At 35.2% G+C, this 13,512-nt stretch overlaps 2 protein-coding genes across 2 annotated transcripts in view; one reads left to right on the forward strand and one right to left on the reverse strand.

Moving 5' to 3' along the window:
- Positions 1-13,512, reverse strand: part of LOC134842127 (cullin-2-like) — a 170,277-nt gene that overhangs the window by 147,489 nt on the left and 9,276 nt on the right. The window lies entirely within an intron of this gene.
- LOC134841245 (N-alpha-acetyltransferase 20-like) lies at positions 1,583-6,961 on the forward strand. Its single transcript, XM_063857101.1, has 4 exons — positions 1,583-2,137; positions 2,729-2,877; positions 3,711-3,906; positions 6,582-6,961. The coding sequence occupies exons 1-4, from the start codon at positions 1,987-1,989 to the stop codon at positions 6,704-6,706; spliced, it is 621 nt and encodes a 206-aa protein (XP_063713171.1). The 5' UTR covers positions 1,583-1,986; the 3' UTR covers positions 6,707-6,961.

A 13,512-nucleotide genomic window follows, 5' to 3' on the forward strand; every position in this document is an offset into this window, starting at 1 on the left:
TACTACCCTAATTTTGGGTCGGTCGAGGGAATCATAATACGTATACTTTCTTCCGCTACGCACAAAACGTTAAAAATCTCAGAATAGAATTTATATATCAAAGTTTTTCAAGACATTTTTATAGGTCGCGCTGATTTTTGCTTCAGTCTTAAAATATGTTTTTAGCTCATTTGGTTTTTCATGATTTGAATGTTGCTTTTTAAATTCAGTTCCTTTCCTATGGACTACGTGATGATAGCTTCCCCAGTGGAATATAAATCACCCAATGAATCAATTTTATTTTTATCGAATATTGGCAATCTTAACATGATCCTGAAATTTGAAGGCATATGTTTGTTTAAAAGGCATATATTTTTTCTTCGAAATTCGAAAGTCATGCGTTTTTCAATAATCAAGACAATATTTTTTCATTTTCCTTGTACTCATTGACACTTTTCCTTGACAATGTCTATTGGCTATGGTTTTAACTGTAAATGAAATACGGGATTTCAAACAGTATTTGTTGTTTTTGATTGTGTGTCATTCATTGAAAAGTGCTTTGTGTTTCATGGGTTTGAATCAATGTGTGAAATTATATGTATGTGTTTGAGAATTAGATGGATAGAATTCAAACGTCTCGTAGTAATGTGTTCCCCTTTGAAGTGGCATATTTTCGGCTCAATACCCGTGTGAGAAAAAAAATTTTATGTTCTTTTTTTTCGTGGTTTGTCTATTTATACTTTATTTAATTGGCGTTTTTTCACATGAGACATGTTTAAGAAGTCCATATGTGGACATGTTAAAATGCAAAATATCGCTACGTTATGTGCTTCTTTCGGTTAAAAATTCAATTCTAAATACGTGTATCCATATGTGTTATTGAATGCAAATTTTCAAGATTATTTGCGGTTTTCACCATGCATTTGTTGGAGTGCGAATGCTATTTTAAAGCTCTCATTTTTTCCTTTTTGCAGTGTCTACTTCACAAAATATGAGAAAAGTAACTTTTCAACCCTATGTTGGGTTGTTGTCAGGGTTCTCCAAGGGTTGCAAACATTGCCTCAAAATCTTACTGGTCAAGTCGTTTAATTTTACGAGTTATAGAATGCTTACGATTTTTCCAAAAACGTACTTTTAAGAAGAGCATCTCAAAATTTAAATTTGACGTTTAAAAAATGTGAGGTGATATCAAGGTGTTTCCAATTGATGCAGGTGTGGTCTCTAAACTTGACTGCTCAAATCTTTGTAGTTTCTGAGATATCAAATTTTATTGATTTTTTCAAAAGCTTTCAAAAAATTTTGTGATTTTTTTTCATGAGGTCTGGTCTCCAAATATGGCTAATCAAATTCAATTCTTGCTGTGATAACGTATTTTACGGTTTTTTCATAAATTTTCCTTAAAAGATTCATTTACATGTTTTTGGAAATATGGAATGTGCAGTTGAGTGATGTCGGCCTTTTTAGGATCTTTTTTCTAGTTAAAATATTAAGATGTGAAAGTCGGTAGTTTTGGAGATAGGGCCGTATCTGTAAAAAAAAAGAACCTAAAAGTTGATTTTTTTCTAAATCGTTCAATTTATGAAATAAAAACGGTTTTTGGGCGTCCCAGTATATTATTTCGGTTGCACTGAATTTCGTTGCGTAGGAAGCCGTTCTACCATTTAGTTGAAACATCGTAGGTGTGTTTGCTTGAATTTTGCGGATTGAGTTTGCGATGTGCATTCAGCTTAGCTTCTGTGGTATTTTTGATACGTGTAAGAGCTGTTCAGAAAGATCAATTTTTTGTTCCAGTTGAACCTATGTCTCGAAAACCTTATTGGCTGGAACATCGGCTGATCCACCCAATTAGACCTAGTTAAATCCATCGACCAAGTCGTTTCTTTTTGTGCCAGCTGAAACTGGACTCAAATTCTTATTTCTCAACTAATTCTGCAGCAGTGCGGTCATAAACAAGATAACAAAAACCAAGTACCCTTGAGTTAAAGAGACAAAGAGAGACGCGAAAGTATGTCGTCTCTTCGCACGTTCAAATGCAGGGACTTTTTGAAGATGGCGCGAATCAACCTCGACCCCCTGACGGAAACATATGCACTCCCCTTCTATTTGCAATACTATGTAAAGTGGCCAGAATACTTCCTCATGTCAGAAACCCCTTCAGGTGGGAAACATTGAAAGAACAGTCCGTTTTGAAATAACACTCAAAATGGAAAATCTAGCAAATTTTTCTTCTATTTGAGCGTGAATGAATGGAAAGTTTTTGTGCATCCGTAACAGCGGTTACGCAATGAGGATGGACGAAAAAATTACCGGGTCAAACCAAGAGTACTGTGTATGGCCATGAATGAAACAACTTCATGAATTCCTTGTCCACTTTTTCGAACCGTTTAATTGAAAAATGTGTGCAGAAAAATTTTGCTGCCGAAATTTTGGTCATTGATTTGTAAGGGAATATACACATGGGCCTCGTTTGGTTTTGAATTGTTGAAAAGACTTTTGAATGCAGTTATTTTGGACCACCTTGTTATTCTTCTCCCCCTCCCCCTTAAGCATCATAGGCGGGGGAATATTAAGTTGACTCTCAGTTGGAATTATCAGCCAATCAGATCGAGTATTTCAGGCGCGAACTCTTATTCTATATGCAAACTGAATGGTGAAGTAGAGTTTCTTAACTGGGTCGATTGTGAAGCATGTCAAGTTGACTCGTAATTTCAAACTTGAAAGAATAGTTAGAATGCGCTGCTGTGTGTAGGCGAGGTGCAGGGCTACATCATGGGCAAAAGTGAGACATTCAGGCGGGAGGGGGAGAGTTCCTGGCATGGTCACGTGACCTGTCTCACAGTGTCCCCGGAACACAGGCGAATGGGACTGGCCAATAGACTCATGCATCTGCTGGAACAGGTCAGACAATAGACTGGACACAATAGGCGCTTTTTTGATCCCATCCTACTTAATAGAAGCATCAGTTTTGTAGTGTAACGAGTGGTTTTACAGGGCAGCATACCACTTTTTTAACAAACGGTTTCAACGGTCGGGAATGTCTGTTAATTGTACCTTCTGCCGAGAGAATAGTCCATGCTTGAGTTTTCATGCTTCATGTACTTTTTTACTTTGTCCAGTGGTACTGAAGTTTGGAATGAGACTAATCACCTGATTGTGAACATAATTTCGTGCTACAGAACAATGTACAGCTAATAGTTAAACCTTAAAACTTCTGTTATTGCGAGTTGAATAGAGGCGATAAGTCGAAAATTTATTTAATCGTCACTTGGTTTCAATTTTTATGCGTATCGCAAACATAGCATGGCCAGCTTGTTAAAAAGAAATGACGAAAGTTGAAATCAAGAATAGAAAAAAATATCAAGGAAAATTTCATATTTCTTTTTTGCAGCGATTGAGCATGGGATAAAAATAGCAAATAGCGACGCGGCAGCTAAGCCGACAATCTTATGGCAGACGCTCGCTGAAACAAATAAAGGTTATGTCAAAAAAGATAGAAAGCTTCAATGAAAGTCCATTTTAGGTTGAAAATAAAATTTTATATAGATGTCTTTTTGCCCTGCAAACGACGCAGTATGAGACAACCAAACCAAACTAATTTGATACTTAACCTATTTAGCCGAATATACCAATTAATTGGAAATGAAACCGAATAGTGTGATTTTGTTAAGCAGTGCATAGAAATATATATTTTTATTCTGCGCAGGAAATTACGATGTTTATTTATAATGTAGATGTCTGAACTGAAGAGCTGCTACTTTGTGGACCTGTTTGTGAGGAAGAGTAACGAGGCCGCCATCAACATGTACTCGCGACTGGGCTATTCTGTCTACAGAGAGGTCATAGACTACTACTCCAGCGGGGAGCCAGCACCCCCAACCCCACCACCTCCTGACGCCGCCAAGGGAGGCACTGGGAAAACAGCGACTGGTAACTTCATATGCACCATTATGACTCATTCAATGATTTTCGGACTTTTTTCACTTTGCCCCAGACTGCATATTTTTCAGTTTCATTACCCTTGCGATAAGCAAGGGTATTACAATCGGGTGCTAGCAGGCGCGGATCTAGGAATTTCTCGAGGGGGCGGATTTAAAAAAAAATTGTCGACCTTTTTTTTAGGTCGTCCAAATTGATTTTCTGAGGTCTTCCAAATAACTATAAAGACCCTAGTTTAACCAAAATTTCAACGCCGCAGGCAAATTTTTGAAGAAAAGCCAAAAACGGCGTTTTTAGGCTTTGAAAAATGTTGACCAAAAATTCGTGTTTGTTTGGCGCTTGCTCCCCCCTCAAAATTAGTATATCTTGGCGCAGAAGGCGCTTTGAGAACATTTTTAGGGTCCGTCACCAAAAATGGATATCTCAAAATAGTACAAAGGGGGACCCTTTGGGTCGGCAGGAGGTCAAATCCCTGAGGGGGGGCGGCCGCCCCCTCCCCCTAAGTCCGCTTCTGGGTTCTAGAGTTTTTTCCCCGCAAACAACTTTGTCCACAGGACTTATTGGACTCCTGATGTATCTTGCTTCATAATGAATTCAAATTTTGTGTCTCTTGCACACTTAGCCTACTGGTAACTAATACGCCTGGGACGGCAAAGATCCTGTGTTCGAATCTGACTACGACCAATTTTTTTTCTAACGGTAAATATTCCGGATCAAAAAAATTTCGGACTATTATTTGTCTACTTATGTTTTGTCGGCTTAGTTGCCACATATAAGAATAGTTTATTTTAACTTTAAACAATTCTCTCTGCAGTTGCTTCTACGATTTTAAAAATCTGGCCGAATCGAAATTCGCTTTTCACATCGGTGGTAATTTTACCAGCTCGATTTGTTAATTTTTTTTTCATTTATTATCTTTTTTATCGGCTTAATAATTTTTGGCTTAATTAATATCAACTTATTGGCCTCTTATTGCGTCATTACGACCAAAACAAGTTTTTGTGAGCGTGCGTGTTGGCTCTTAAGGGAAAGGGGACAACATTTTCATAAGTTCAGATTTTTTTGATTTTTTCGGCATAAAAGGTTTCTGCTCAGGTATTTTCGGCTTTGTTACCGCTTGGTGATTATAAATTCAAATACAGTCAACCGTCCGGTGCATCTGTCGTAGAGGTAAGAAGAGGTAAAACAACAGCTTTAGATGGCAAAGGCTTGAGGTTCGAACCCGGCCGGGCCATGTTTTTGCAAACTAGATTTTTTGTGCTTTTTCGGACTATCGTCCGTCTGTTTATTCTTGTCGGCTTGGTTCCCGTAGCTCGATAGTTCAGCTTTACTCCAAGTTGCTGTAACCCATGTGCTTGAGACGACAAAGCCCGGGAGTTTGATTCCGGTTGAGACCTGTTTTTTTTTGCAAATAGAAAGTTTTGGCTAATTTAGATTATTGTCTGTCTGCTTTTTATGTCTGCTTAGTTCCGCAGAAAGGACTTTTTTGAAAACTTGCCTTCTTTATAGCTTTTCCAAAGCTCTTCTTTTCTATTAGTGCAGGCAATTTTGTTCCGGATGTTTTTGGGCTTTGGTTGCAATTTTTATTTGTTGCAATTTTTAAAATTTTGTTCTTCATTTTTTTCCGTTTGATGGGGATATAATTTACAATTGCCCCTCCCCTCCCCAATGGTATCTAATAAAGAATTGAACTCTTTTTCTTCTCCCCCTTTACCTCACGTAATCAAAGAAGCCTCAATTTAACTATGTAACGTTTTTTTTAACATGTTTAAGTATGAAGACCAAATATGTCTGTCCTTGCCGAATTATTTCTCTATTGTTTTCGGTCAACAAATCTGATCGAAATTAATAAACTTAAAACTGCCTATTTTGATGTGGAAATCCAATTTTCACATACTTTATAATATAAAAATAACATGAAAACTTCTGATTAACATATAACACACTGTTCTCTGACCGATTATGGCGCTCGCATCGAAAGGTCGTTTCGACGTTTAGAAAAGGTCGAGTTGCTATTTTGGTTGTAGAAAAACAAGCCAAAAACATGTATGTGTTACATAATAGTTATGATAGTTATGTAACAGTTACGAAAATGACGTAACTTTTGGCTGATTTGTATACTCTGCGACATAATCTTCGGTTAGTTTGTTCACTCGTTTTTTTCCACGTAGTCTAGATTGCATCTAGATCCTGCGTAAAGAAACATTAATGCCTTGAGAATTGAATTCTGACTGTCATTCGATAAGGATCTACAGCATGAGATATAGCCTAATAAAGTTCATTTAAAACACTTCTAAACTATACAAAATATTAGTTCTAATTGATGGTCACGAGTTTAAAGTTTTTTTAAACGTCAATGAACGTAGTGAAGAGACTTATATAGGTCGTGATGATGAATATTTCTGGAAAAAGTGTTAAAAATTGATCACGCTTCAAACTTGACTTTTGGCGGTTATTTTTAGATTTGCCACCGGAATAAAAATTTTACTTGTGATCCAGTTTTCTCTAATTGGGCTATTTTATGGAAAAAAATGATGATAAAAAACATGAAGTTTGAAGTGCTTCAACGGGATGAAAAATTTAATTTTTTCCAGGAGAAGTCATCGTTTTCTCAGTTTTACTTGAGTTCATTGACCTTTTCCCAATTCTCTGTTGACGATGTTTAGGAGTAGTTGCCATCCACGCAGAGAATGAGAATGCGTATGACATGAGGAAGGCATTGTCCAGAGATGTGGATCGGAAGTCTGTGGTGCCACTGAAGCAGCCAGTCTATCCAGAAGATGTGGATTAATCTCAATAGACTCACCAAGCAGTCCAAAAGTGCTATCGGCTCAGACAAAAAAAAACATTTGAGTTGAAAAACAAACTACTTTTGATGAACCCACCTCTAGTGTCCTTCTTTTGAACTTGTCTGTTTCTGACGTCAAAAGTAGTGACAATGAATCGGCAATTTGTCTGTATCAAATACTATTAAAAAATACTTCACAACCAAACTGCTCGTTTCCCGAAAATTACTTTTGCAACTAAAATTTTTCAATTACATTGTTACTAATTAGCCAAAAAACACAGCAGTCTTAGATAATATTAAAGACGTGAAATTTGTATTCCTTCAAAAGACTTGGTTGATTTTGAGACCTTCTTTCGCGGATATGAACAGTTTCAGTTGTTGGATTTCGATGTCTTTTCAACTTGTAGTATTAAAAAGCATTTAATTAACTTTAGTTTCTATCAATTCTCTGTTCACATTAAGATTCAATAAGTAGAATTGCTCCCGCACTTGAATCATGACGCAAACAAACGCTTTTGATATAATACGAGTTCAGTTTTTTCCAACCTAGCTCTCGTATGCCATTTAGTGTCTCGCATCTTAATAATAAGACCAAATGTCTTGCCTCAATTCAATTTGGAACGCATTAATCTGCCGCTTACGCGTGTCATTAGACAGCAATATATCGCGATTTAATTAACACAAATAAAAAATTTCAAGCCCCCATAATTTTTCAAACAAAACTTCTCGTATCAGGGAAAAGCCCTGAATGAATGTTTCGACTGCCCTTCTATTGATCTCGAATAGTTTTTGGTAAATTAAAAATTTTTTTGGCAAAAATATGAATTTTAGGCTGATGATATCAAAGTTTAAATGTTACAATTTGAGTCGTGTATGAAATTATTAAAACCAATTAACTGCCTCAATTCAATTTCGAATGATTTTGTAGTGCGGGATAATTCGCCATGTGTAACGTATAAAACGAGCAGTGAAGACTGACTCGTGGAAGATACCTATATCGGTGCGCACACCAGGCTGAGCCCATGCTGTGCAAGTGAACGGTCCCTCGAGTTTTGTAAAATTGATCCTTATATAAACTAACCCGGTTATATATATATATATATATTCCTCACTTTCTTCGAAAGTCGGAACAAAAATGATCGCAGATGATTTTTTTAAATTTGAGCTCAAGGAAAAAAACATCTTTCAGATGGTAGAAAAAATTTCCGTCAAAAATGGTAAGTGATAAAGTCAAAATAGGTCGAATAAAAAACCCATCAGGCATAAATATTTCGCTTTTTCTTCGAAATTCTGTGCCAAAACAATGAATGACTCAGTAAACCTTTTTGTAGAATCGGTTTTCCATAATTGCGATTAATTGACAAATGCTTGTTAGTACTGTTTCACGCGCAGTAATTAATATATTGTACGGCTGACCACTTTTTTTCAAGGTTTTTAAGGTTTTTTTGCAAGGTTTGTTTAGTAATTACAGAGCATATGATCTGGCAATATTTGCATTTTTTCTGCCTAAGACAACAACAATTAATGCTCTAAAATAATCTGTTTAGGATGTCATAGCTAAGAAGATAGTTCTGAGCTCGAATCACGCCGTTTCAATATTTTGTTCCGACCATTGAAAATGGGAAGAACTTTGTCTTCGAGTGCGTTTTAGTTTTTTTATTTTCAATACAAAATCAGGGGCCGTAAATAATCATCGCAACTGTTTCAGTGATTTATCATATTAGAGTCCTGCCACTCACGACTCGAAAGATTTCAAAAAATTCAAACAGTTTTTCAAGAGTTGGGTAAACCCGGTTAGAATTTTTTTGAGTTTTAGTCGCTGCAATATAGCTCGCTGGAAAAAGAATAATCAATCGAAATAATACTAAAGGCTTTCATTTAAGTAGTGAATATTAGTTTTACTCCGGGAAAACTAGTGTAAGAGGCTCAATTTTTTCGGAAAAACCAGAAAAAGTTTACCGAAAAGTGTTTGAAAATGTTTTCCTTTTTTTGGTTTTTATTCAAGGTTCGAAAACAACTGTTTTTTAATAGATTTTTTATGAATGTAGTAAAAACATTCTGAGCTAAATAACTTGCACAGCAACCGACTATTCTTGTTTTATTTTGAAGCTGCTTGTTCTTGTTTTTCTTGTTTTTGCCTCTTTGTATTTTTTGCTTGTCTGTGCGCAGTAGAAATACTTTACACAACTAATTGAAAACTCCTTATCAAAATTAAAGCAAGAATGAGGTTGTAAAAAAGTTTGAAACAAGCCTTTTGCTAATTAAGATGAATGCATTTGGGAGATTTGAAACGTTAGAGATTGAAGTTTAATTTCCCTTTTTAGATCGTGGAGACCAGGAAAGTCTTAAACGGTTTCTATGAACTCATGACTTCGTTTTTTTACTTCTATTTTGGACAGTGAGTTCAAAAAAAACTAATTCTGATTTGAAATTCAAAATTGCCAGTAGAACAAAACATCCCAACAATATCGTTTTTCAGGTTGGGCTAGTTATATCGAGATGTGTCAATCGAGATATAATTTTTTTTTCCATTGCCACTTGTTGCTGGTTTTTTCGAAGCTCGGCTTGGAGTTTGTGTTCATTTTGAATCTCGCCAAAGTTTTCAATATCAAGTGTAGGGCAACAATATCAATAACAAAACTTATTATTGATATTGTTACCAAAGTTGATTGTAGGTTTTAGTTTTCTAAGCAGATTTAAAAACATCAACGATCTAGTTTTGGCAACTAGGTTAAATTTTGGCAAAAAAATGGCAATGATGAGAGTCAATGATGGCAATGATGAGAGTCAAAAATGGCAATGATGAAAATGGCAATGATGAATTTCAGAGTTTAACGACACTGTTGTATGTTTTTTTTTTAAAAAAATTGACTAGAAATGAGCCATACCAGCAGTTTTGTTAGAGTTTTTTATGGCCATCAACACTGATGCAACTTCCTCGTGTGTAACGGTTGGGTTGAAGTGAAAGTCTAAATGAATAAAGAGAGCTAAAATGTTGTTAAGCAACAGTTTGAAACATGAATTTTTTAAAAGGAAGTGAAATTCAGTTGAAATATCAGTTTTCAAGAAAAAATTATTTTCTCAACACCAAGCGAACTTTTTAGAAGCATCTTTTAGGAATCCTAATCACGGCTGAAAGACTTTTCTACACTTGAATATTTCACTTGAATCACTGCCAGTGAACTTTGAGCTGCGTGATTTTGCTTCTTTAGGTCAGTATTTATTCCCATTCTGTGACTGGCCGGAAACACAAAATCATTTGTGGGTTTTCTAGCCAAATTGTGAGCCAATAGCGTGCGCATAAAATTTTTTACTTGGTTTTTAGAAATTTTGACGCCTTTTTTGACCTTATTAAATTTTCGAATTCCTCTACGAAATAATGAACTTTTAATGATCCTGTCTTAAGCCCCCATAATTTTTCAAACAAAATTTCTCGTATCAGGGAAAAGCCCTGAATGAATGTTCCGACTGCCCTTCTATTGATCTCGAATAGTTTTTGGTAAGTTAAAAAGTTTTTTGGCAAAAATATGAATTTTAGGCTGATGATATCAAAGTTTTAATGTTACAATTTGAGTCGTGTATGAACTTATTAAAACCAATTAACTGCCTCAATTCAATTTCGAACGATTTTTTTGTGCGGGATAATTCGCCATGTGAAACGTATAAAACGAGCAGTTAAGACTGACTCGTGGAAGATTACTATATCGGTGCGCACACCAGTATAAACTACCCCGGTTATATATATATATATATATATATTCCTCACTTTCTTCGAAAGTCGGAACAAATGTGATCACAGATGATTTTTTTAAAACTTGAGCTCAAGGAAAAAAAACATCTTTCAGGTGGTAGAAAAAAATTTCCGTCAAAAATGGTAAGTGATAAAGTCAAAAATAGATCGAATAAAAAACCCATCAGGCATAAATATTTCGCTTTTTCTTCGAAATTCTGTGCCAAAACAATGAATGACTCGGAAAAATTTTTTGTAGAATCGGTTTTCCATAATCGCGATCAATTGACAAATGCTTGTTAGTACTGTTTCACGCGCAGTAACTAATAAATTGTACGGCTGACCACTTTTTTTCAAGGTTTTTAAGATTTTTTTGCAAGGTTTATTTAGTAATTACAGAGCATATGATCCGACAATATTTGCATTTTTTCTGCCTAAGACAACAACAATTAATGCTCTAAAATAATCTGTTTAGGATGTCATAGCTAAGAAGATAGTTCTGAGCTCGAATTACGCGGTTTCAATATTTTGTTCCGACCACTGAAAAGGGGAAGAAATTTGTCTTCGGGTGCGTTTCAGTTTTTTTTATTTTCCATGCAAATCAGGGGCCGTAAATAATCATCGGAACTGTTTCAGTGATTTATCATATTAGAGCCCTGCCAGTCACGACTCGAAAGATTTCAACAAATTCAAACAGTTTTTCAAGAGTTGAGTAAACGCGGTTTGAATTTTTTTGAGTTTTAGTCGCTGCAATAAAGCTCGCTGGAAAAAGAATAATCAATCGAAATAATACTGGAGGCTTTCATTTGAGTAGTGAATATTAGTTTTACAGAGGCTCAATTTTTTCGGAAAAACCAGAAAAGTTTACCAAAATGTGTTTGAAAATGTTTTCCTTTTTTGGTTTTTATTCAATGTTCGAAAACAACTGTTTTTTAATAGATTTTTTATGAATGTAGTAAGAACATTCTGAGCTGAATAACTTGCACGGCAACCGACTATTCTTGTTTTATTTTGAAGCTGCTTGTTCTTGTTTTTTCTTGTTTTTGCCTCTTTGTCTTTTTTGCTTGTCTGTGCTTAGTAGGATTACTTTACACAACTAATTGAAAACTCCTTATCAAAATTAAAGCAAGAATGAGGTTGGAAAAAAGTTTGAAACAAGCCTTTTGCTAATGAAGATGAATGCATTTGGGAGATTTGAAACGTTAGAGATTGAAGTATAATTTCCCTTTTTAGATCGTGGAGACCAGGAAAGTCTTAAACGGTTTGTATGAACTCATGACTTCTTTTTTTACTTCTATTTTGGGCAGTGAGTTCAAAAACTAATAATTCTGATTTGAAATTCAAAATTGCCAGTGGAGCTAAACATCCCATCAATATAGTTTTTAAGTTGGGCTAGTTATATCAAAATGTGTCAATCGAGAAATAATTTTTTTTCCATTGCCACTTGTTGCTGGTTTTTTCGAAGCTCGGCTTGGAGTTTGTGTTCATTTTGAATCTCGCCAAAGTTTTCAATATCAAGTGTAGGGCAACAACATCAATAACAAAACTTATTTTTGATATTGTTCCCAAAAATGATTGTAGGTTTTAGATTTCTAAGCAGATTTAAAAACATCAACGATCTAGTTTTGGCAACTAGGTTAAATTTTGGCTAAAAAGTGGCAATGATGAGAGTTTCATGAATTTCAGAGTTTAACGACACTGTTGTATGTTTTTTAAAAAAATTTGACTAGAAATGAGCCATACCAGCAGTTTTGTTAGAGTTTTTTATGGCCATCAACGCTGACCCAACTTCCTCGTGTGTAACAGTTGGGTTGAAGTGAAAGTCTAAATGAATAAAGAGAGCTAAAATGTGGTTAAGCAACAGTTTCAAACATGAATTTTTGAAAAGGAAGTGAAATTCAGTTGAAATATTAGTTTTCAAGAAAAAAATATTTTCTCAACACCAAGCGAACTTTTTAGAAGCATCTTTTAGGAATCCTAATCACGGCTGAAAGACTTTTCTACACTTGAACATTTCACTTGAATCACTGCCAGTGAACTTTGAGCTGCGTGATTTTGCTTCTTTAGGTCATTATTCGTTTCCATTCTGTGACTGGCCGGAACAACAAAATCATTTGTGGTTTTTCTAGCCAAATTGTGAGCCAATAGCGTGCGCATAAAATTTTTTACTTGGTTTTTAGAAATTTTGACGCCTTTTTTGACCTTATTAAATTTTCGAATTCCTCTACGAAATAATGAACTTTTAATGATCCTGTCTCAAGCCCCCATAATTTTTCAAACAAAATTTCTCGTATCAGGGAAAAGCCCTGAATGAATGTTCCGACTGCCCTTCTATTGATCTCGAATAGTTTTTGGTAAGTTAAAAAGTTTTTTGGCAAAAATATGAATTTTAGGCTGATGATATCAAAGTTTTAATGTTACAATTTGAATCGTGTATGAACTTATTAAAACCAATTAACTGCCTCAATTCAATTTCGAACGATTTTTTTTGTGCGGGATAATTCGCCATGTGAAACGTATAAAACGAGCAGTTAAGACTGACTCGTGGAAGATTACTATATCGGTGCGCACACCAGTATAAACTACCCCGGTTATATATATATATTCTTCACTTTCTTCGAAAGTCGGAACAAATGTGATCACAGATGATTTTTTTAAAATTTGAGTTCAAGGAAAAAAAACATCTTTCAGGTGGTAGAAAAAAATTTCCGTCAAAAATGGTAAGTGATAAAGTCAAAATAGGTCGAATAAAAAACCCATCAGGCATAAATATTTCGCTTTTTCTTCGAAATTCTGTGCCAAAACAATGAATGACTCAGTAAACCTTTTTGTAGAATCGGTTTTCCATAATTGCGATTAATTGACAAATGCTTGTTAGTACTGTTTCACGCGCAGTAATTAATATATTGTACGGCTGACCACTTTTTTTCAAGGTTTCTAAGGTTTTTTTGCAAGGTTTATTTAGTAATTACAGAGCATATGATCCGACAATATTTGCATTTTTTCTGCCTAAGACAACAACAATTAATGCTCTAAAATAATCTGTTTAGGATGTCATAGCTAAGAAGATAGTTCTGAG

The sequence above is a fragment of the Symsagittifera roscoffensis genome, chromosome 3, assembly GCF_963678635.1.
Source record: "Symsagittifera roscoffensis chromosome 3, txSymRosc1.1, whole genome shotgun sequence".
Lineage (NCBI taxonomy): Eukaryota > Metazoa > Xenacoelomorpha > Acoela > Convolutidae > Symsagittifera > Symsagittifera roscoffensis.